Source organism: Rana temporaria, chromosome 7 (genome assembly GCF_905171775.1).
Source record: "Rana temporaria chromosome 7, aRanTem1.1, whole genome shotgun sequence".
Classification (NCBI taxonomy): domain Eukaryota; kingdom Metazoa; phylum Chordata; class Amphibia; order Anura; family Ranidae; genus Rana; species Rana temporaria.
This window is the reverse complement of record NC_053495.1, coordinates 204767940-204793015: the sequence shown is the minus strand read 5'-3', so window position 1 is coordinate 204793015 and position 25076 is coordinate 204767940. Positions and strand designations below refer to the sequence as shown.

General features: G+C 48.7%; 2 protein-coding genes across 2 annotated transcripts; one reads left to right on the top strand and one right to left on the bottom strand.

Annotated features, from left to right (window-relative positions):
- The first annotated feature begins 2 nt into the window (after positions 1-2).
- On the top strand, positions 3-14641 carry EBNA1BP2 (EBNA1 binding protein 2). The gene is made up of 10 exons (XM_040360873.1): positions 3-96; positions 334-422; positions 4644-4727; positions 7129-7295; positions 8572-8695; positions 9329-9418; positions 9530-9605; positions 12124-12205; positions 14093-14264; positions 14340-14641. Exons 2-10 carry the CDS (start codon positions 348-350, stop codon positions 14388-14390), a joined length of 921 nt encoding a protein of 306 aa, XP_040216807.1. The 5' UTR covers positions 3-96; positions 334-347; the 3' UTR covers positions 14391-14641.
- A 3966-nt stretch (positions 14642-18607) lies between these two features.
- On the bottom strand, positions 18608-25023 carry FAM183A (family with sequence similarity 183 member A). The gene is made up of 4 exons (XM_040360878.1): positions 24790-25023; positions 23329-23388; positions 20471-20574; positions 18608-19048 (listed from the first exon to the last, which is right to left on the bottom strand). The coding sequence occupies exons 1-4, from the start codon at positions 24932-24934 to the stop codon at positions 18935-18937; spliced, it is 423 nt and encodes a 140-aa protein (XP_040216812.1). The 5' UTR covers positions 24935-25023; the 3' UTR covers positions 18608-18934.
- Positions 25024-25076: the final 53 nt, after the last annotated feature.

The window sequence follows — 25076 nt, the reverse complement described above, 5'->3', positions numbered from 1 at the left end:
ATGACAACGGGCTCCCACGTAATGTCCGGTGACGTAGGCGGAAATGAGGGTTCTGAGACTTCCGGTGTACTACACGTGAGGAGAGGAGTGTGTGCGGTGAGTGGGGAATTGTATGTCTGATGTGGGGAGGATTCCGAGCTCCCTATTCACACCGTACACCGGGGCACCGTCTTCCCGGATCTACGAGCACATCCCCCCATTTACTAACATTCTGCACCCCCCCTCTCTGTAGAAGCGGGTTGGTTGAGGAGCTCGCAGCCCCCCCGATCAGTATAGAAGAGATTTCCGCATTGTGTAGTTTTGGTGACTTTGTATCTTTATATTTCCTCTCAGGATCAGAAGACATCATGTTGGATCGCGATGAGGATGAGAGTTTGTCGGAGGATTCTGATATCGATCCGTCTGAGCTGACCGATAAAGAGGTGATGAGACTCTCCATCTATGTGTCCTTCTCTCCGTCCCTCCCCCGCGCTCTCCTCTCCCGTCAATCTCCCCCCCCCCCCGTGCTCTCCTCTCCCGTCAATCTCCCCCCCCCCCCCGTGCTCTCCTCTCCCGTCAATCTCCCCCCCCCCCGTGCTCTCCTCTCCCGTCAATCTCTCCCCCCCCCGTGCTCTCCTCTCCCGTCAATCCCCCCCCGTGCTCTCCTCTCCCGTCAATCCCCCCCCGTGCTCTCCTCTCCCGTCAATCTCTCCCCCCCCCGTGCTCTCCTCTCCCGTCAATCTCCCCCCCCCCCGTGCTCTCCTCTCCCGTCAATCTCCCCCCCCCCCGTGCTCTCCTCTCCCGTCAATCCCCCCCCGTGCTCTCCTCTCCCGTCAATCCCCCCCGTGCTCTTCTCTCCCGTCAATCCCCCCCCCCCGTGCTCTTCTCTCCCGTCAATCCCCCCCGTGCTCTTCTCTCCCGTCAATCCCCCCCCCCGTGCTCTTCTCTCCCGTCAATCCCCCCCCCCCCGTGCTCTTCTCTCCCGTCAATCCCCCCCCCCCGTGCTCTTCTCTCCCGTCAATCTCCCCCCCCCCGTGCTCTTCTCTCCCGTCAATCCCCCCCCCCCCCGTGCTCTTCTCTCCCATCAATCCCCCCCCCGTGCTCTTCTCTCCCGTCAATCCCCCCCCCCGTGCTCTTCTCTCCCGTCAATCCCCCCCCCCCCCGTGCTCTTCTCTCCCGTCAATCCCCCCCCCGTGCTCTTCTCTCCCGTCAATCCCCCCCCCCCCCCCCGTGCTCTTCTCTCCCGTCAATCCCCCCCCCCCCGTGCTCTTCTCTCCCGTCAATCCCCCCCCGTGCTCTTCTCTCCCCTCAATCCCCCCCCCCCCGTGCTCTTCTCTCCCGTCAATCCCCCCCCCCCCCCCGTGCTCTTCTCTCCCGTCAATCCCCCCCCCCCCGTGCTCTTCTCTCCCGCAATCCCCCCCCCGTGCTCTTCTCTCCCGTCAATCCCCCCCCCGTGCTCTTCTCTCCCGTCAATCCCCCCCGTGCTCTTCTCTCCCGTCAATCCCCCCCCCGTGCTCTTCTCTCCCGTCAATCCCCCCCCGTGCTCTTCTCTCTCCAGTCAATCCCCCCCCCCCCCCCGTGCTCTTCTCTCCCGTCAATCCCCCCCCCCGGGCTCTTCTCTTCCCGTCAATCCCCCCCCCGTGCTCTTCTCTCCCGTCAATCCCCCCCCCCCCGTGCTCTTCTCTCCCGTCAATCCCCCCCCCCCCGTGCTCTTCTCTCCGTCAATTCCCCCCCCCCCGTGCTCTTCTCTCCCGTCAATTCCCCCCCCCCCCCCCGTGCTCTTCTCTCCCGTCACCCCCCCCCCCCGTGCTCTTCTCTCCCGTCATCCCCCCCCCCCCCGGGCTCTTCTCTCCCGTTCAATCCCCCCCCCCCCGTGCTCTTCTCTCCCGTCAATCCCCCCCCCGTGCTCTTCTCTCCCGTCAATCCCCCCCCCCCCCCCCCGTCTCTTCTCTCCCTCAATCCCCCCCCCCCCCCGTGCTCTTCTCTCCCTCAATCCCCCCCCCGTGCTCTTCTCTCCCGTCAATCCCCCCCCCCCCGTGCTCTTCTCTCCCGTCAATCCCCCCCCCCCCCCGTGCTCTTCTCTCCCGTCAAACCCCCCCCCCCCCGTGCTCTTCTCCTCCCGTCAATCCCCCCCCCCCGTGCTCTTCTCTCTCCGTCAATCCCCCCCCCCCCCCGTGCTCTTCTCTCCCGTCAATCCCCCCCCCCGTGCTCTTCCTCTCCCGTCAATCCCCCCCCCCCCCCCCCCCCCCCCCCCCCCCCCCCCCCCCCCCCCCCCTCTCCCCCCCCCCCCCCCCCCCCCCCCCCCCCCCCCGTGCTCTTCTCTCCCGTCAATCCCCCCCCCCCCCGTGCTCTTCTCTCCCGTCAATCCCCCCCCCCCCGTGCTCTTCTCTCCCGTCAATCCCCCCCCCCGTGCTCTTCTCTCCCGTCAATCCCCCCCCCCCCCCCGTGCTCTTCTCTCCCGTCAATCCCCCCCCCCCCCCCGTGCTCTTCTCTCCCGTCAATCCCCCCCCCCCCCGTGCTCTTCTCTCCCGTCAATCCCCCCCCCCCATGCTCTTCTCTCCGTCCCTCCATAAGTCCTCCCCGACAGATTTCCCCTCACTTCCTGTCCCATAGACAAAACAGGAAGTGAATAAATCCGTGGGGGGGGGGGTCAGCAGAACTAGTGTCCCCTATGGGAATATTTCCCCTCTATTCCTGTTCTGGGGACAACCCATGTTTGGCTTTTCTTTAGAATATGAATAGAGTGTGAATCTTCCCAACGGGGACACCGACAGCAAGAAAGACCTGATGGGTGTTCTGATACGTCTCTACTCTACAGTTTTGTATAGACGTCCGGAGACACGTACTGATGACTCCGGTGTCGGGGGTCTCTGCGCCCCTTATACATGGGAGTCAGCGCAGAGAGGAGGGGAGAAACTGTCCGGATCAGACAGGTGTTACAAGGGGGCCAAATGACACAGGACAAGCACTGTGCACATGCTTTAGGGGAACAGGGCCTCTGTTTTTTTTGGGGGGATTTACAAACGCTTTAAAAATCTCCATAGCTGACGCTTTGAAGTGGAGGTCCACACAAGCATGGAACCTCCCGCTGTCCGGATTCCCCCCCCCCCCCCCCCCCACCTCCGGTGTCACATTTGGCACCTTTCAGGGAGAGGGGGAGCAGAGATGCCTGTCTAAGGCATGTATTTGTACCCACTTCCGGGCATAGATGGCCGCATAATCTGCGGGTATCTACGCCACGTCTAGCACCCCCCGCTGTCTTCTGGTAAACACACAGATCCCAGAAGTCAGCAGGGACCATTTAGATTGCGTGACTCGCGCAGTAGGGAACCAGGAAGTGAAGCTGCAAGGCTTCACTTCCCGATTCTCTTATTGAAGATGGCGGCGGTAGATCAGCTTTGGGTGCCGACATCGTGGGCACCCGGGACAGGTAAGTGTCCTTATTTAAAAAAATAAATTAAAAAAAATCGGCGGAGCTCTGCTTTAAGAGTTTTCAAAGAAGGTCTAGTTAGAGGCTAACCGATATGGGTTTTTCTCTGGCCGATGACGATATTTAGAAATCGGGGCGGCTGATATATGATACCGATATTTTAGGCCGATTATTTTTTTTTTTGTGGCACTGGATGCCACTAATTGGCACTGGAAGATGGCACTAGCAGAAGGCACTGATTGGCAGGTGGCACTAATTGACACTGGCAGGTGGCACTGATTGGCAGATGGCACCAATTGGCAGGTGGCACTAACAGGTAACACTGGCAAGTGGCACTAATTGATACTGGATGGCAATAGTTAGCACTGGCAGATGGCATTGGTTGGCATTGGCAGGTGGCACTGATGGCTTTGGATGGCACTGGCAGGTGGCACTGGATGGAAGGTGGCACTGGATGGTGGCATTGGCAGAAGGCACTGGATTGAAGGTGGCACTAATTGGCACCTTATGTTGGCATTGGTACTGGCAGGTGGCATTGGCAGATGGCACTGGATGGCAAGTGGCACTAATTGGCACTGGCAGGTGGCACTGGTGCAAAAAAGGGGAAACGTAACCGCATATGTACACTACATCTTGGTACACCCAGCACGGTGGCCCTCCTCTCTGTTTACACCCACAGAGGAGGAGGGGCCCACGCTCGTGGGACACACACCGCTCTGGTGTCTGTACTACGGGGGGGGGGGTGTTTATACTGGAGGGAGAGGAGGTCTGACTCTGTACTGAGGGTGGTGACACTTCTTTTTGATCACTTCTATTACAAGGAATGTAAACATCCCTTGTAATAAGAATAGGGCATGACTGGTCCTCTTTATGGAAAGATCTGGGGTCTAGAAGTCCCCACATCTCACCTCTATGCTGGAAAGCCTGAGATAAAAAAAAAAGCGATCTCAGGTTTTTCCAGCTAAAAAAACAGCAGTTTTTATATCTGCCGCTGCCAGAAGTGAAGTCATGACATCATTTCTGGCCTCTGTAAAAGTTCAGTCACAGGAGGGGGGGGGGGGGGGGTGTAGGATTCCCTGAATAGATGAGTTTTTAGGGATTGATCATTCCTGGAAGCCTTGAAATGATATCAGGGGTAACATTCCACCTAACTTGCTGCTTATAAGGATGATATGTTGCGTTTTGTTTTGCATTTCCATTCTAAGTTTTGTCCTACAAATTCCTTGTGTTGCAGCTACAAGAAGCCTTTGCTCAGGGAAAACTCAAGCCGGGATTAAATGTGGTTCTGGAAGGAAAACCGAAAGCGTCCAATGATGTGGTGAGGACTGAATCGCAGCGCTTCTCTTCTGTGTATTTTCTTTTCTTGCTAGGAACGTGGAAAATAAATTTCACCAGCACACCGAGGAGCTTGTAGTAAAGCCGAAAGGTTTTTTTTTTTTTTATTTGCAAGACGCCTTTTATGTGACTCCGGATGTTGTGTAATCTTGCAATATTTTTTTTTTTTATTTTTTTTTTTTTTTAGCTTTGCAACCTACCCACCAACCATGACGGGGTGTGTTGACTACCGCTGTGATATGTGTACACCCCTGGCTGCTGCAGCTAAAGGGATGTGGTTGGAGCAGGAGTGATAAAAATACACCTTAACCGCTAAATCACAGCCCTATAGACGAAAGACGTCTACAAGGCAGTTCCTTAACTTTGGGAGGACGTCCATGGGGGCACGCACACGGGAATGTCTGTGACCGCCGGGTCCTCCGGACCATCACAGTATATCGCCGCTGATGGCGGCTGTTTACCACGTGATCGCTCCATCCAATGACGGAGCGATCACTTGTAAACAAACCGGCGTCATGTGATGACGCCAGTTCCTCCCTCCCCTCTCTGTACCGAACGGTACAGTGTGAGAGGAGAGGGGAGAGAGCGGATGCAGCACAAGTGCTGTGGGCTGGATCTGTGACAAATGCAGTCACAGATCCAGCCATCCATCCCTGCTCAGCCATCCCTGCCCATACTGTGTAATACACAATACCTTGTGCACTACTCTGCAATACCCCACAATACTCTGCAATACCCCACAATACTCTGCAATACCCCACACTACTCTGCAATACCCCACACTACCCGGCAACATCGCCTATGGGGATTTTTAAGTAGCGAAGTTTGGCGCCATTCCACGAGCATGTGCAATTTTGAAGGGTGACATGTTGGGTATCTATTTACTCGCCGTAACTTCATCTTTCACATTATGCAAAAGAATGAAGAAAAAATAAAAAATTTGCATAATTTTATAACAGAAACAAAGAAAACATTTTTTTTTTTTTACAGAATTTTCAGTCTTTTTTCTCTTTATAGCGCAAAAAATAAAAAACCCAATGGTGATTAAATACCACCAAAAAAAAACTCTGTGTGGAAAAAAAGGACGAAAATTTCATTTGGGTACAATGTTGTATGACTGAGTAATTGTCATTCAAATTGTGAGAGCACCGAAAGCTGAAAATTGGTCTGGTTATTAAGTGGGTTTACGTGCCCGGTGGTCAAGTGGTTAAAGCGGAGTTCCACCCAAAAGTGGAACTTGCGCTTAATCCACTCCTCGCCCCCTTACATGCCACATTTGGCATGTAATTTTTTTTGGGGGGGGAGTGGGGGCTTCAGGAGGAGTGGGACTTCCTGTCGTCCTTCCGCCGAGGGGCTGCTAAGGCGAATAGTCTAATCGCCTTTTGGCAGCCCCTCCCTGTAGGCGATCGCCTGGGACACGTGACAGGTCCCAGGCGCTCGCCTGTCCAATCAGATGGCGCAGCGCCGCTCGCGCATGCGCAGTGGGTGCCCGGCCGTGAAGCCGAAAGCTGGCGCGGCCGGGTGCCCATACTTAGAATAAAGATGCCGGCCGGAGAGGGGTGGGGGAGCGGAGCCTCGGCTGGCGCGTCGCTGGAACGTGGAGCAGGTGAGTGTATGTTTATTAAAAGCCAGCACTTTTTTTTTGTAGCTGCTGACTTTTAATAAACATTAAAAATGACTGGAACACCCCTTTAACTATGGGGTTTCACCAGACCCCCCCCCCCAACTGCAAATCTAAACAGGGTGGGGGGCCCAAGAGGTTTCCATTAAAAAGGGAAGGTACCGTATTTTTTGCCGTATAAGACGCACTTTTTCTTCCCCAGAACTGGGGGGGAAAAGTTGGTGCGTCTTATACGGCGAATAGACAAGTTTACCTGTCCGATCGGCGATCCGAATGGAAACAGAACGCCGCCTCGGCCTTAGGAAAGACCGCGGCTTTGGCCTAGCTCCGGAAACCGTCCTCCATCTTGGCACACCCGGCGGCGGTGCGCACTGACGTCATCACCCCTCTGTGCGCGGATCCTAACAGAGCGCGCATCGGAGGAACAGTGAGGTGTGTTGGACTGGCTATTAGGGGGCAGGGCAATGTAATGTTACTGGGCTAATGTTACTGGGCTAATGTTACTGGGCTAATGTTACTGGGCTAATGTTACTGGGCTAATGTTACTGGGCTAATGTTACTGGGCTAATGTTACGATGGTGATGACCAGTGGGGGGCAAATATTTTACTACAGTATTTGGTTCAGAATCTTTTTTCTAGATTTTCCTCCTTTAAAATTTGGTGCGTCTTGTATGCCGGAGCGTCTTATACGGCGAAAAATACAGTAATCTCACTCTCTCTTCCTTTCATAACTTTTTAACATGCCATCCGTCTTCCTCCTCAGGATGGACTAAGACAATGCCTTCAGGATCTCAGGAAAGATCTGGATTGGTTGGAGCGTCTGGATGTGACAACGGCTCCGGTACCTGACAAGAAGGAGAAGAAACCGGTGGAGGCGGCTCAGAGCTCCGAAGTCAATGCGGAGGATGATTTCCAGAGGGAAATGTGCTTGTGAGTGATTTACTGCTGAACTTCTAAAGATAAAATGTGTCTTATGCAGCTCGGTGCGGCTGGTATATAAAGTACATATAAAGAGTTCCTGTGCACGTTTAGTACCGTATTTGCCGGCGTATAAGACCCCCTAATTTTCCAACAAAAAGGTTGGTTTTGGCATATACTCGCCGTATAAGACGACCCCCTTACGACACACCTCACTGTGCCCATTGCCTACCTCGCTGTGCCAAACTCAAGATCCAAAGATCTTATCGCTGTATGCAGAGTCAGTCAGACTGCGGGCGTTCATTGTTCAAAAGCCACGCAGCCTCCTCGTCCTGTTCTGTGATAGGCGGAACACTCAGTTTACCAGCAGAGCCTCTGTTCAGTGTTCCACCTATCACTGAGGTCCACTCGCCCGAGGATGAGGACCTCAGTGATAGGTGGAACACTTAAGAGAGGCTCTGCTGGGAAACTGAGTGTTCTGCTTTTGAATAATGGACGCCCGCATTCTGACTCTACATCTGACGTATAAGACAACTGATGTGTGTGTGTGTGTGTGTGTACCGTATTTGCCGGTGTTTAAGACGACTCGGCATATAAGACGACCCCCTAACATGCTGCTAAAAACGGTGGTTTTGTAGTCTACTCACCGTATTAGACGACCCCCTTGTGTGGAAGTAATGAAGAAGCCGCAGCCCGCCGGGTGCTCTGTACAGCTGTATGTAGTTTGTATATGCGCGCCGCGCTCAGCCAATCCCTATGCTCGATCGATATCAGCTGCCGGGTGCTCTGTACGGCTGCATGTATTCTGTATATGCGCGCTCAGCCAATCCCGATGCACTGTGTTGATGACGGAGCATGCTAAGCCTGCTCGGATTGGATAACAACCTCTGCCAATCCGAGCAGGCTACATAAATGTAGCCTGCTCGAATTGGCAGAGGTCGTTACTCCAATATATATCTCCAATCAATATACACTTATTGAGTTTTTTTTTTTTTTTTTTTTTACGTACAGTGTCACACACCTGCGCAATTGTCAGTTAAAATAACGCAGTGCCGTATAGTAAAAAATGGCCTGGTCATGAAAAGGGGGTAAATCTTCCGGAGGGGGGCTGGTGGTTAATATTTATTTTGCTTTATTGAAAAAGCCTTTGCTTGGGAGCTGCTAATGATTTTTCTCCACAGCAGCAATCGTCGCTTGTTGATCTAGTTTTGTGAAGTTCTGTGTTGGAGCACATGCTGTTAAATTCCAGCAGGTGACGCTCTTTTCAATTTCTTTATTCTTTCCCCAGTTACCGACAAGCGCAGGCGGCTGTGCTCTTCGCTCTGCCACGTCTGGAGAAGTTGAAAGTTTCCACAAGGCGCCCAGATGATTACTTTGCTGAGATGGCGAAGACGGACCAGCACATGCAGAAGGTAGGTTGCCTGTAAGGTTTTAAAGTGTTTCTCTTTGGAGAAGAAAATTTTAAAGCTGCGCCAACATTGTACAGCCTCCCCTGCTGGATGGACCGGAGCAATTCTCTGTGCAGGTGCTGGCCAATAAAAATCGCTATAGTCCATCCTGAAAGCGCTGCACAGAGAAGAGTGGGTATTTCACATCCCTGGATCCGCTGCACTAACATCTCAACATCCCCGGGGCCAAGTACAGCAGGGACTGGAGGGTGTACGGCGTGGGTGGGCAACCTCGGCACTCCAGCTGTGGTGACGCTACAAATCCCATCATGCCTCTGCCTCTAGGAGTCATGCCTGTGATTGTCAGGGTCTTGCAATGTCTTATGGGACTTGTAGTTTTCAAAACAGCTGTAGGGCTGAGGTTGATTAGAATGTTGGATCAGAGGATAACTTTTTTAGGAGAATCTTTTACTTTGCCTTTTCCAATGTTGTATATTGAAAAAGACAATGATTGTGCCAAAGAGATATGAGATTTCTGATTGTAGAACTGGGACACTGGCTGACAGCACTGCTTGTCCTCTGCTGGACTTTTGCACTTACAGGGAATTACATAGATCTTTGTCTGACATTTGATGGTTTCCGGTTGTTTTTATATAGATTCGACATAAACTTCAAACCAAGCAGCAGGCGATGGAGAAATCAGAAAAAGCCAAACAGCTGCGAGCGCTGCGGAAATACGGCAAAAAGGTGAGTGAGCGACATGTGGCTTGTTACATACTGGCCTTGTTTTGGGTTTATTTTATTTATTAGTTTTGCCTGAGTGTTGGATCCAAATGACGATCTTTCTCTGATCTACAGGTACAAGTTGAAGTTATACAGAAGAGACAGAAGGAGAAATCTAATATGATGAGCCAGATTAAAAAATACCAGAAAGGTCAGTATTACCCAAGGAAAGGATATTATAGATATGGTTACATAGACTTTCTCTATTGGTCACCCAGGAAAAGTTAATTGCCAATGGTACATATATAATGAATAGAGTAGATGTCACGGGGGGTGTGGTCAATTGTCCATAGTGTAGGACAGTGGTCTCCAAACTGCAGCCTTTTGCATGCCCTTTTCTGGCCCTTGAGGCATAGGTCCTGTCATTGACAGCAAGAACGGGGGCACATAGGTCCTGCCATTGACGGCAAGAACGGGGGCGCATAGGTCCTGCCATTGACGCCAAGAACGGGGGGGGGGGGGGCGAATAGGTCCTGCCATTGACGCCAAGAATGGGGGGGGGGGGCGCATAGGTCCTGCCATTGACGCCAAGAACGGGGGGGGGGGGGGGCGCATAGGTCCTGCCATTGACGCCAAGAATGGGGGGGGCGCATAGGTAGGTCCTGCCATTGACGCCAAGAACGGGGGGGGGGCGCGAATAGGTCCTGCCATTGACGCCAAGAACGGGGGGGCGCATAGGTCCTGCCATTGACGCCAAGAACGGGGGGGCGCATAGGTCCTGCCATTGACGCCAAGAACGGGGGGGCGCATAGGTCCTGCCATTGACGCCAAGAACGGGGGGGGCGCGCATAGGTCCTGCCATTGACGCCAAGAACGGGGGGGGGGGGGGGGATATCAATCCTGGATGATGATTCCTGCCACCAACAATGGGGCATAATGTCTGATGCCAACAGTGGGGAACTATTTCTTCCATTGACAACAACGATGGAGCATTAACAAAAGATTTCTTCTGGACAGCCGCTCTCCGAATAAAATTTGCCTTTATTGTAAAATCCAAAATGGCACTAAAAGTCACAGCACACTGGTGAAGCTGACGCGTTTTCACACTATACTAGTGTTTAATCATAGCTATGATTAAACACTAGTATAGTGTCAAAACGCATTGGCTTCACCGGTGTGCTGTGCTGTGACTTGTAGTGCTATTTTGGATTTTACAATAAAGGCAATTTTTATTCTGAGTGCGGCTGTCCAGAAGAAATCCTTTTTCTTTTGTTTTTGCCTCGTATGGGCATTGCCTGCACCTGTGGTTCTGTGAGGAGTGATTACCTTGAAGACATCCACACCTGAGTGGCTTCCCCTTCCGGCAACGATGGAGAATTATTCCTTCAACTGACACCAATGACGGAGCACTATTTCTTCCAACTACACCAACTATTTTTTTTTTCCCCCTGATACATTGTTTACTCCCACTGGCCACAGTCTGCCCCCCCTAAATTCTGAAGGACAGTAAACTGGCCCTTTCTGTAGAAAGTTTGGAGACCCCTGATGTAGTGACCTGAGACACAGAGCATCATTGATGATCCTGCTGCTACCGCCGCAATCGGCATCCTAGCCCCACACAAGCTCTCTCTCATCTGCAGACTGGAGCCTCTCCTGCCGTGTAACAGAGATATATGACAAAAACAGAACTGGAAGATCCTCCAGCCGCGGATGGAGGGTATCGGGTGGTGTCGCACACAAACATTAGACCTGAAGGGCCAGATTCTCAGAAGAGATACGACGGTGTATCTCAAGATACACCATCGTATCTCTGTTTTTGGCCCCGGGTATCTATGCGTCTGATTCCTAGAATCATTTACGCATAGATACGGCGTAGATCTGACAGGTGTAAGTCACTTACACCGTCGGATCTTAGATGTAATTCTACGCTGGCCGCTAGGTGGCGTTTACGTTGATTTCTCATTTGACTATGCAAATGAGCCTGATACGCCGATTTCCGAACGTTTTTGCGCCGCCTTGTCGTCGTTTCCGTAAGCGTAAACTTACCCCTGCTATATGAGGGGTAAGTTTACGAAGGTCTGTCGTATGCCATGTTAAGTATGGCGTCGGGACAGCGTCGTCTTTTTCCGTCGTTTTACGAAGCCGTTCGCAAATAGGGCTTTACGTTAATGACGCTCACGTCGGCCTCAATGACGTTTTCCTTCATGAGCTGGAGCATGCACACTGGGCTATTTTTACGGCCGGCGCATGCGCAGTGCGATCGTCGCGGGGGCGCGCTTAATTTAAATACAAGCCGCCCCCTTTGAATTACGCGGCCTAACGCCGGGCCATTTACACTACGCCGCCGCAAACTACGGAGCAAGTGCTTTGAGAATACGGCACTTGCTCCAGTAAGTTGTGGTGTAAATGGCTTGCGCTACGCCACCGCGGATTCTACGAGAATCTGGCCCAAAGTCTTTGTAACTGGCAGCAGACATGAATGGTGCCATACCCCTATATCCTCTGTAGTGTAGTACGGCCACTTAGAGTCTGTGTGGAGTTACTATGGTATTGCAGCCAGTGCCAAAGTTTAATAATGCCTGATGGTTTAAACACCAAACCATTCATTGTTTTGGGGGATCTAGATAAGTTTGTTAGGAAGAAGGCAATGCTAGGCCAAGTTTATTTTAACTGAATTTTTTGTTTTTCTTTAATGGTATTATAACATGATATATGGTCTGTTTCTTTAGGCCTGTCTGATAAACTGGATTTTCTAGAAGGAGATCAGCCTCAAAAGAAAGCCGCTGGTGCACAAGGAAAGGGTAAAAAAGGGTAAGAGCGAACGCACTGCATTGTATTGGTTTGCGGCTATGATGATGTCACTACAGCTAAAATACCCAAGGGGAGGGTGAAAGCGATTTTAAAGTCTTATTTTAAACAAAAAACATGTCTGACTCTCCTGCTCTGTGCAATGGTTTTGCGGAGAGCAGTCTGATCCTCCTCCTTCTCGGATCCCACGCCAGCGCTCCTGGCTCCACACACCCACCGAATCTAATACAATATTTCTTCTATTGTGGGAAATATGCATGGCAGCTTTTTTTTTTATTACATATATACATACACACATGACATTGTCACTTGCTATTAGGCAAAACTTTTCATTTTGAGTCAAGCTGGATACACACTAAACAACTTTTGTTGTTCAACTTCCTTTAGATTTACCAAAACCAGCCTGCCTGATTGCATACAAGTTGAAAGTGTTTAGGTTTGACCTCATATTATATGGGTTTGGTAAATCTGAAGGGGGGGGATCCAAAAAATGGTATAGTGTGTATCCAGCTTAAGGGAAGTTTTCCCTTCATGTCCTGTCCCATAGTCAAAGTGAGAGGAAAGCCCTGCAAATTAAAGGAATTCCTTGGGGGACCCCCAGGTCTCCAGAACTAGTGTCCCCCATTGGAAGAGTTCCCCTTTTATTTGCTGGGGACAACCCAAATTTTTTATTTTTTTTTTCCCTTTCTCTTTCAATGATAATGGTAAACGGGACACACAGAGAAGGTGAATCTCCCCAACAGGGGCACAGACAGCAATAAAAACTGCTGGGCGTTCTAATCCATCTCCACTCTATCCAAAACCGAAGAAAGTCTTGCCTTTAGTTACACTTTAAGGGCCCTTTCACACGGGGCAGATCAGTAATGATCCGCCTCCGTGTGTCCGTACAGCTCAGCGGGGATACTCCGTAAAATCCCCGCTGAGCTGGCAGCTGACAGGGCGGTTCCCGCACACTGTGCAGGGACCACCCTGTCTTTGCTCCGCTCTCCCCTATGGGGGATCGGACAAACACGGACAGTATGTCAGTGTTCATTCGATCCGGCAGACGGAAGAAAAATAGGATTTTCTTCCGTCCGATTTTGCGGAGGCGAAATCCGCTGACACCCGTAATCACATAGGGTCCCATGTATGTCCCGTTTTCATCCGCAACAGATGGATGAAAATGCGGAAATACGGTCCGTACGTGTGAAAGGGCCCTAACTGTGAGGTTGTTAGTGTCGCTAACCCAGGAGCTAAATTGGTAACTAGCTACCTTTTCTCATCTGCAGTATATAGCAGTCTTATGGCTTTTATTAGTGTCTGGTTAAAGCTTATAAGAGGAGTTTTCAGTCTCCTCTGACTGTCCTATGAGGCTGCAGGACGCATAACCCTCTGTCTGGACAGTGCTGATTGGCCCTGTGCTGATCACATGCACCTTTCCAAGGGGAAAAAAAATAAACTCTAGCAATACACACCAAACTGAGCATGTGCAGCCTGCCCCCAAGGCTCTGTTCTAATCATGAGATTGGAGACAGTGGAAGAAGGGGGGGGGGTCAGAAGACAGGATCAAACGGCCTTTTTACACAATGCATAGGATTATTAACCCCTTATGTTCCACAGTGAGTATAACAAGCATGCTTTAGTGCATATACAGACTGATTTTACTGTTGTGGGTTTAGTAACATTTGAGGGCAGCGCAACAAATTACCGGGAAGCAGATAATCTGCTTGCAATGTCATAAGGACAGTTTTTTTTTTTCTTCCCCTTGAAGAGCCATTTATGAGTGTTGGTGCTTATATATGATGGTGTTTTGGCATTTGTTGGATTTTTTTTTTCCCCCAAAGTCTTTGTTTCCAGACAGAGGGACATATTACATCCTTACATTTTTTGTATTTTTCTATTCTTTTTAAGACCTAGTGCCAAGAGAAAGTACAAAGACCAGAAGTTTGGCTTTGGAGGAAGGAAGAAAGGCTCGAAAATGAATACAAAGGAAAGTTTCAATGACGTTTCGCGGTTCAAATCGAACGTGGCACACGGGAAAGGTCCTCGCAGGCCCGGGAAGAAGGGCGGGCAGAATGCCAATGTGAGTAGAAGGGGCAGCAGAGACGGGTGAGTGTTCTGTGTAATACCAAAGACTAATGTCCTCCTCTCTCCTCAGAAACGGCCGGGTAAGACTGTGAGACAGAAGATGAAGAATAAAAAGAGATAAGAATCACCGCCGGCATACAATACCAGCTTGAACATAGTCGCCATTATCCTCCGCCAACCGGAACGCGTGACTGAATATCGCCTCTCTGGGGATTTGGACATTTTCTCTATTGTCACTATTCTCAGTGATGACAAAGGACATACATGACTGTAATAGATCTCCTCTGGAGACAATGCTAGTCTCAAGCCACCATTGTTTTTATATAAAAAGCTATTTGTCATTGGTTCTATTAAATATATAAGTATAATGTATATGTGCTAAAGTTCTTTCCCTGTAGAGAAGAGTAGAGCAGGACCATCGGCGACTTCTCCGTTATGGTTACAATTTCAGGGCTCTCATTCCATGAAAATGTATCTCTCTCCAGATGTGTATTCGCTTTTAAAGGGGTTGTAAAGGTAATTTATTTTTCCTAAATATCTTCCTTTACTTTAGTGCAGTCCTCCTTCACTTGCCTCATCCTTCCATTTTGCTTTTAACCACTTCCAGACCTTAGGTGTTTTTCAGATTTGGTGTTTGCAAGACTAAAACAGTTTTTTCTGCTAGAAAATTACTTAAAACCCCCAAACATTATATATATTTTTTTCTAACACCCTAGAGAATAAAATAGTGGTCATTGCAATACTTCACACCGTATTTGCGCAGCGGTCTTACAAGCGCACTTTTTTTGGAAAAAAATCACTTTTTTTAATTAAAAAAATAGGACAAATTTGGCCCAATTTTTTTATATATTGTGAAAGATAATGTTACGCCGAGTAAAATGATACCCAACATGTCACGCTTAAAAATTGCGCCCGCTCGTGGCATGGCGTCAAACTTTTACCCTTAAAAATCTCGATAGGCGATGTTTAAAAAAATTCTAGAGGTTGCATTTTTTGAGCTACAGAGTAGGCCTAGAGCTAGAATTATTGCTCTCGCTCTAACGATCGCGGCGATACCTCACTTGTGTGATTTGAACACCGTTTTCATATGCGGGTGCTACTCGCGTATGCGTTCGCTTCTGCGCGCGAGCTTGTCGGGACGGGGCGCTTTAAAAAAAAATTTTTTTGTTTTCTTATTTATTTTATTACTTTTTACACTGAAAAAAAAAAATAATTGATCACTTTTTTCCTATTACAAGGAATGTAAACATCCATTGTAATAGAAAAAAGCATGACAGGTCCTCTTAAATATGAGATCTGGGGGTCAAAAAGACCTCAGATCTCATATTTGGGCTTAAATGCAAAAAAAAAATAAAAAATTTGGAAATGTCATTTTTTCAAATGACAAGAAAAAAAAATTGTCTCTTTAAGAGGCTGGGCGGGACTGACGTTTTGACGTCACTTCCGCCCAGCGGAGCTATGGGGACGGGGGAAGGAGATTTTTCTTTCAGTCTCGTCCCCGCTCAGCTGCTGAACAGTCGCGATCTCCTCCTCCGCCGCTACCGACGGCTCCGGTAAGCGGCGGAGGGCGTGGGAGAGCGGCGGGAGGGGGGCCCTCTCCCGCCACCGATAACGGCGATCGCACAGCAAATGCGCCTCGGAGACCGCCGTTATCGTTTACCAGACCGCGCACACTAAAGATCGATACCTCAGTTGTGGCAGCAGCTGCTGCCGTTACCGAGATATCAATCTTTAAAAAATGGACGTACATCGTCGTGCGCAGGTCTGGAAGTGGTTAAATGTTCTTATTTCTTCTGAGACATCCTCACTTCCTGTTCTTCTGTCTGTAACTCCACACAGTAATGCCAGGCTTTCTCCCTGGTGTGGGGTGTCGTGCTCGCCCCCTCCCTTGGACTACAGGAGAGTCGGGACGCCCACTAACACACAGCTCCTTTCTCTATCTGCAACGTAGAGTGTCCTCACTCTCCTGTAGTCCAAGGGAGGGGGCCAGCACGACACTCCACACCAGGGAGAAAGCCTCGCATTACTGTGTGGAGTTACAGACAGAAGAACAGGAAGTGAGGATTTCTCAGAAGAAATAAGGACATTTAAAAGCAAAATGGAAGGATGAGGTAAGTGAAGGAGGACTGCACTAAGGTAAAGGAAGATATTTAGGAAAAAAAAAATTGTACCTTTACAACCCCTTTTGAGGCTGGGTTCACACTTGTGCTATCAGACATGGCATGTGATCTGCACAGCAATGCAGTGCGAATCTCATGCAATGCGACTTCAGCCATACAAACTGTATGCCTAGCTGAAATCGCATTCACGCCAAAATGGTGCAGGACCCTTTTTTGGTCCTCACTGGAATTGCATGGGTGTTCACACCTACGCTAGTCAATTCCTGTAGCATTCGACAGTTTGCGCTGCAACCTTCGAACCGATCTGGGGGTGTCAAACTTTACATTGACACCCCCAGTGGTTCGCAGATGTCAGTGTAAACCAGTGTGTGATGCGGGAACGGCACTCAATCTTGCACACCAGTGTGAACCGAGACTAAACATTTTGTGTAGTTAAAGTAGAACTAAAGGGAAAATGTATTTATATTTTTGGATAGAGTGAGGGAGGGTTAAAATGCTGTCAGGTTATTTTTGCTCCCACTTCCGGCGAAAGATTGCGGCACGTCTGGAAGTTCCCTCCCCTCGTCTTCTGATTGGGACCTGTGTGTCTCTCAGAACATGCGTCTCGTGCATGCTCATGTAGGGAACCAGGCTGTGAAGCCGCAAGGCTTTACTTCCTGATTGTCTTACTGAAGATGCTGGAGCCGAAGGATGGGTCAGCTTTGGGTGAGGAACTCGCGGGTGCCCTAGACAGACGCACGTGTCCTTATTTTAAAAGTCAGCAGCTGCAGTATTTGTAGCTGACTTTTTTTTTTTGGTGGAACTTCGCTTCAAGTCGCCCCTTCACAACTCTCACTGTAGTGTTGTGTCACAACAGCCCCTTCATTTTGAATAGGATGCCGACACGCAAGAGAAAACCTGAGCCGATGCACCAGAGCGCATGGGGGAAAAAACCTGAGCTGATGCACCAGAGCGCATGGAAAAACCTGAGCCAATGAAAGTTATTAGAAAATCGGGTCTGTGTGTACTTGTGTGTTGGAAAGTCATTTGGAGTGAGTGGCAAGTGCTACATTAAACGCACAGCAAATCGGCTTGATGGCTCAACAGAAATGTCCCCTTGTGCTTGCTGCACATTTCTGAAATAATTATAATTTTTTAAGGCTCTCTCCCAAGATTTTGTGCTTGCCTGTGAGCTGATATCTGAAGTACTGCAGAGGGGGGCCTTTCGGCCTAAATCAGAAAATAGGAAGCAACTGAACAAATGTGTAACAAAAAAAACGTAAATCTAATATACCTTTCTAGCTATTTACTAATGCTAGCAGTGTAAGGATTTAAAATAGTTCATGATAGTTTAGTGCCACTTTAGCTGACAGAAATTTTCAGCACCAGGCTGGCACCGGCAGGCTTGCAGTCACGTTGTCCAATTGGACAGGTTCACTGCAACATCCACTAACCACAAGGTTTTGGTTTTAAACAGACTTGTATGTTTCACCGTATTGGAAAAAAGTCAACAGAGCATTTGTTAATTTTATTTTAGGTGTTTGAGAAATTTTTACATCACTTTAATATTCACAATTCCAAGATCCCCCTCCTATCAGGTTGTACCCCCGGAATTCTGGGAATTGTATTTGCCCAACTGTGTGACAGTTCTCATCTGAGGCGTTGCCTTGGATCTGTTTTGGGAAACCATTGAGGGGCCCGTTCCACCCCCACCCAAAAGCATGTAGTACAGGAGAGCCGCGTTCCCATGTGGCTTCCCGCACTGCGCTTACAATCTGCTGTGGGGGTCAGTTAAAGGTCAATGACATTAAAAATGCAGGTTGCAAACTACGTGTTTGTTTTTTTGCCTGCAGCAGATTGCATGGTACCAAATAGACATGTGCAATGTGTTTAATTCCAAATTCGTTTAAAGGGATTGTAGAGGTAAAAAAAAAAAATTATCCCTAAATGGCTTCCTTTTACCTTAGTGCAGTCCTCCTTCCATTTTGCTTTTAAATGGTGTGGAGAAAGCCTCTTGAGGGGGCGAGCAGGACGCCCACTAACACACAGCTCCTTTCTCTATCTGCAAAGTAGAGAGCGTCCTGACACTCCTGCTCGCCCCCTCAAGAGGCTTTCTCCACACCAGGGAGAAAGCCTTGCATTACTGTGTGGAGTTACAGACAGAAGAACAGGAAGTGAGGATTTCTCAGAAGAAATAAGGGCATTTAAAAGAAAAATGGAAGGATGAGGTAAGTGAAGGAGGACTGCACTAAGGTAAAGGAAGATATTTAGGGAATAAAAATGTTACCTTTACAACCTCTTTTAACAAATTTTGACTAATTGGTTAATTCCGAAATCTTGAATTTCGGAAATTCAAAATAACTATTCAATTATAGGTATTGGAATTTCCTTTCAAATTTGGCTGTTAGTTGAATGTAATCAATATGAATTTATCCGAAGTTACGAATTATCTGAAATAACAAATGCTGCATCTAAACAAATAATAAGTTATTATTATTGGATCGTTATGTTCCAATTGCAGATGAAACTGAAGCAAAGGCCCCCCCCGGAAATCCAATGATGAGTACTATTGCAGGTTGACACTCTGCTCTTTCATTTTCCATGCGGCCTCCATGTAGGTGGTGATCTCGGTTTTCTGGCGCTGGTAATGTAGTCTTCTATCTGTCCGGTCAATACTAATCTGTGAAAGAAGGAAGACCGCAAATGAGCGTCTGACCATCTCCTGGGATTGGATGGTGTCGGCATAAACTGTCAGAAGTGACTCATACAGACAGAAAATCGCACTCTGTGCTTTTGAATAGAGACAAATACACACTATAGAGGGATATGCTTTGTTCAGATTCATTTGAGGTTTATAACCTCTTTAAAGCTGAATTGCTAACCTTTTTAATAATAAACATGTCTCTACTTGCCTCCTCTGTGCACTTGGTTTTGCACAGAGCAGCCCGGACCCTCCTCTTCTGGGGTCCCCACCAGTGCTCCAGGACCCTCCTCTCTTCATCGGGAGCCCCCATGGAAAGCCGCTTTCCATGGGGGCGCCTGTGCAAGTGCGCTCCCAAGGTCTGCTGTTGCAAAGACAGACAGCAGGGGAAGCCCATGGCTCCTGCTGCTAATCATCTGTTCAATGAGAGCAGAGACAGCAGCTGGAATAGTACTCAAGTAACAAGGATTGGGGGGGGGGGGGGGGGGGGGGGGGGTTGCAGCACAGAAGGTGTTTCACCTTAATGCATTGAGGTGAAAAACCTGTAGAAGATTTGCACAGAGCAGCCCCAATCCTCTTCGGTGCTCCTGGCTTCTCCCTCCTGTTGAGTGGCCCCCATAGCCAGCAAATTGCTATGGGGGCACCCGAGCCAGCCACAGTTCCCATGTCCATTCAGACACGGAGCTACGGCCTGGCCCCACCCCACCCCCTTTCTCTCCTCATTGGCTGACTGACTTTGGCTCATAGCAGCGGGAGCCAATGGTGCCGTGCTGCTGTCTCAGCCAATGAAAAGGGGGTTCCGGGCAGCCAAGACACTCCTGCAACATTGCTGGATCTAGATGACCTCAAGTAAGTATTGGGGGGGACGGCTGCTGCATACAGAAGGCTTTTTATCTTAATGTATTAAGATGAAAAAATAAAACTTTCCGACTTTACAATCTCTTTAAAGCAGTATTCAACCAAAAATGTAGTTTATTTTTGCAGCCCGCCAATCATTAGATGTGGTGGCTGCATTACTTTCCCCCCATTTTCACCTGTTGATCTGGCCAGTAACACACCTCCTGTATTAGAGCGCACACTCAAACTCATTAAGGATGAAGGAGCATCTATTGCGACCAAAGCATTGTCAGTCTTGGGGGGGGGGGGGGTGCGTTAAATCCACTAGCAGATTTAGATACACATTGAAGCCAGACTCCAGCATACACTTTAAGTGGTTACAGCAAACTCTCTCTCTCCTCCTCCCCCCCCCTACGATCATTACTGATCTGCCCCGTGTGAAAGGGCCCTAAGCTGCGACATAATGTTTGCTTTACTATGACTCTAATACAGAACTGTGCATTCTGCTTTGCTAGGTGTTGCTTTTAAGATCTCCTCCTCCTGCTGGTGGTATAAAGTACCTACCAATGGCTGTGTGATCCAACCAATCTCCTGGCTGGTGGTTTGGGGTTCCGTGTATTTCTTGGTCGGCTCCAGAGCATTGTGATGGAATATCTTCAGGAAGTTTTCTGTGCAAGTAAACAAAAATCTTCAGTTTTCAATACATTTTATTTTTCATTAATCAAAATCGTTCACCATTTCTCAACTTCACCATGGAGGAACCCCCGGAAATACCTTAAGGTCTTGGGAGAGCTCTGCTCAAAATTATTATATCTACAGATCAAGGGGGTGTTACTATAAACAGTCAATTGTGGAGAACAATGACCAGAAAAGAAGTGTGCATCTTGAAAATCGTAATGCCCCTTACATTGGTGATCAGTGAGAAGAATGCTCCTTACATTGGTGATCAGTGGGAAGAATGTTCCTTACATTGGTGATCAGTGAGAAGAATGTCCCTTACATTGGTGATCAGTGGGAAGAATGTCCCTTACATTGGTGATCAGTGGGAAGAATGTCCCTTACATTGGTGATCAGTGGGAAGAATGTCCCTTACATTGGTGATCAGTGGGAAGAATGTCCCTTACATTGGTGATCAGTGAGAAGAATGTTCCTTACATTGGTGATCAGTGAGAAGAATGTCCCTTACATTGGTGATCAGTGGGAAGAATGTCCCTTACATTGGTGATCAGTGGGAAGAATGTCCCTTACATTGGTGATCAGTGGGAAGAAAGTCCCTTACATTGGTGATCAGTGGGAAGAATGTCCCTTACATTGGTGATCAGTGGGAAGAATGTCCCTTACATTGGTGATCAGTGGGAAGAATGTCCCTTACATTGGTGATCAGTGGGAAGAATGTTCCTTACATTGGTGATCAGTGGGAAGAATGTCCCTTACATTGGTGATCAGTGAGAATAATGCTCCTTACATTGGTGATCGGTGAGAAGAATGTTCCTTACATTGGTGATCAGTGAGAAGAATGTTCCTTACATTGGTGATCAGTGGGAAGAATGTTCCTTACATTGGTGATCAGTGAGAAGAATGTCCCTTACATTGGTGATCAGTGAGAAGAATGTCCCTTACATTGGTGATCAGTGAGAAGAATGTTCCTTACATTGGTGATCAGTGGGAAGAATGTTCCTTACATTGGTGATCAGTGAGAAGAATGTCCCTTACATTGGTGATCAATGAGAAGAATGTCCCTTACATTGGTGATCAGTGAGAAGAATGTCCCTTACATTGGTGATCAGTGGGAAGAATGTTCCTTACATTGGTGATCAGTGGGAAGAATGTTCCTTACATTGGTGATCAGTGGGAAGAATGCTCCTTACATTGGTGATCAGTGAGAAGAATGTCCCTTACATTGGTGATCAGTGGGAAGAATGTTCCTTACATTGGTGATCAGTGGGAAGAATGTCCCTTACATTGGTGATCAGTGAGAAGAATGTCCCTTACATTGGTGATCAGTGAGAAGAATGTCCCTTACATTGGTGATCAGTGGGAAGAATGTCCCTTACATTGGTGATCAGTGAGAAGAATGTCCCTTACATTGGTGATCAGTGGGAAGAATGCTCCTTACATTGGTGATCAGTGGGAAGAATACTCCTTACATTGGTGATCAGTGAGAAGAATGTTCCTTACATTGGTGATCAGTGGGAAGAATGTCCCTTACATTGGTGATCAGTGAGAAGAATGTCCCTTACATTGGTGATCAGTGGGAAGAATGTCCCTTACATTGGTGATCAGTGAGAAGAATGTCCCTTACGTTGGTGATCAGTGGGAAGAATGTCCCTTACGTTGGTGATCAGTGGGAAGAATGTCCCTTACGTTGGTGATCAGTGGGAAGAATGTCCCTTACATTGGTGATCAGTGAGAAGAATGTCCCTTACATTGGTGATCAGTGGGAAGAATGTCCCTTACATTGGTGATCAGTGAGAAGAATGTCCCTTACATTGGTGATCAGTGAGAAGAATGTTCCTTACATTGGTGATCAGTGAGAAGAATGTCCCTTACATTGGTGATCAGTGAGAAGAATGTCCCTTACATTGGTGATCAGTGAGAAGAATGTCCCTTACATTGGTGATCAGTGAGAAGAATGTTCCTTACATTGGTGATCAGTGGGAAGAATGTCCCTTACATTGGTGATCAGTGAGAAGAATGTCCCTTACATTGGTGATCAGTGGGAAGAATGTTCCTTACATTGGTGATCAGTGAGAAGAATGTCCCTTACATTGGTGATCAGTGGGAAGAATGCTCCTTACATTGGTGATCAGTGAGAAGAATGTTCCTTACATTGGTGATCAGTGAGAAGAATGTTCCTTACATTGGTGATCAGTGAGAAGAATGTTCCTTACATTGGTGATCAGTGGGAAGAATGTTCCTTACATTGGTGATCAGTGGGAAGAATGTTCCTTACATTGGTGATCAGCATTAATTTATCAGAGATAAGGAACGCTGGTTATAAATGGCTGACAAGGTCAACCTATAACCCCCGTCTTTTTGTTCATTGACACACGCACAGGTAATGTAGGATTCCTAGAGGCTGTAATCATGGTTTGGTGGGGGATGGGCCCATTTGAAATCCAGGAAAAATGACATTGAGTTTATGAAGAGAACACATTTGCCCTAAACCAGTGTTTCTCAATTCCAGTCCTCAGGCCCCCCCAACAGGTCAGGTTTTCAGGATTTCCCTCAGATGAAAAGGCTGTGGTGATTACTAAGGCAGTGAAACTGATCAAATCACCTGTGCAAAATAATGGAAATCCTGAAAACCTGACCTGTTGGGGGGGCCTGAGGACTGGAATTGAGAAACACTGCCCTAAACTGACGGATTTATTCGGACAATGTCTATGGAAGCTGTGATTGGCCGTCGGCGGTGATCTTACCATCAGCGACCTCATTCTGATTGTCGTGTCTTGACATCGGCTTCCCGGTAACGGCATGAACTATGGAGAAAGGGAAAAACAAATAAAAACTCAGGACTGCCTTCAGCTTCATTTCTGCTCAGTTCATAGAATGAGGTTTGCTTTAAATCTTCAAAACAGAGGCAAGATCTGCCATTTCACACCTGGGGGGGGCAATTATGGAATATACTCACCTTTCCCTGACATCTGTACTGGAGGGGCGGATGTGTCGTCATCGTCCTGCCATCAGGATCCCGGGGAACGCCGAGCATCTCAAATCTCGGAAAAAGATGCTGCAGCACAGTACAGGATTGTCTTCCAAGATTTGGGCTACGCAACAAAAATCTGTCTGGAAGCGGGATGACGTCACCCCCACCCAGGGGTGGACTGACAACTCATGGGTCCCCCGGGCAATAGGAGATCATGGGGTCACATATATATATATATACACACACACACACACACACACACACACACACACAAAAGGTACTGGAGAGGCGGGGCAGCTATAATCTTGGGATTTTTTTTTTTTTAAAAACTGATTTTTACACACTGTCCCTGGTTTTACTGAGGCTGGCAACCCTGATGGCATGGGGCCCTTGGGCAGTGCCCGAATGGTCAGTCCGCCCCTGCAGGCACTCTGGAGAAACCGAAGTGTATTATTTATCCTCCCCCCTGGTGCTTTTAGGGAGCATTTCAGAGAGATAGCAGGGAAGGAAGGAAACTGGGAGGAATGTTGCCCCATCATTGGTGTCAGTGGGAGGAATAGTGTCCCATCATTGGTGTCAGTGGCAGGAATAGTGTCCCATCATTGGTGTCAGTGGGAGGAATAGTGTCCCATCATTGGTATCAGTGGGAGGAATAGTGTCCCATCATTGGTGTCAGTGGGAGGAATAGTGTCCCATCATTGGTGTCAGTGGGAGGAATAGTGTCCCATCATTGGTGTCAGTGGGAGGAATAGTGTCCCATCATTGGTGTCAGTGGCAGGAATAGTGTCCCATCATTGGTGTCAGTGGGAGGAATAGTGTCCCATCATTGGTGTCAGTGGGAGGAATATTGCCCTATCATTGGTGTCAGTGGGAGGAATAGTGTCCCATCATTGGTATCAGTGGGAGGAATAGTGCCCCCATCAGTGGTGTCAGTGGGAGGAATAGCGCCCCATCATTGGTGTCAGTGGCAGGAATAGTGTCCCATCATTGGTGTCAGTGGCAGGAATAGTGTCCCATCATTGGTGTCAGTGGGAGGAATAGTGTCCCGTCATTGGTGTCAGTGGGAGGAATAGTGCCCCAATCATTGGTGTCAGTGGGAGGAATAGTGCCCCCATCATTGGTGTCAGTGGGAGGAATAGTGCCCCCATCATTGGTGTCAGTGGGAGGGATAGTGTCCCATCATTGGTGTCAGTGGGAGGAATAGTGTCTCCGGTTGCCATGGTTACAGGCTCACCCTGGTGGAAGGGGTTGATGGTGAATTCGGTGACCAGCCTCTGGCAGCGGTTCTCCTTCCGGACGGTCTCCCGCTGAATGGCGTTCAGTGTCACCTCATCCCGCACCGCTCTCTCCCGGCCTCCTACCGCTGCAGGCGCCGCCATCTTCCTCCACACGGAGATCTAGCGCGTCCCGTTACCATAGAGACGGCCAGGACCCCGCCCGTGTGCCTTTGTAGGTGCCTGACAGAAATCTCGCTGACCTAAGGACCCCGCCGTGTGCCCATGCAGGTGCCTGACAGAAATG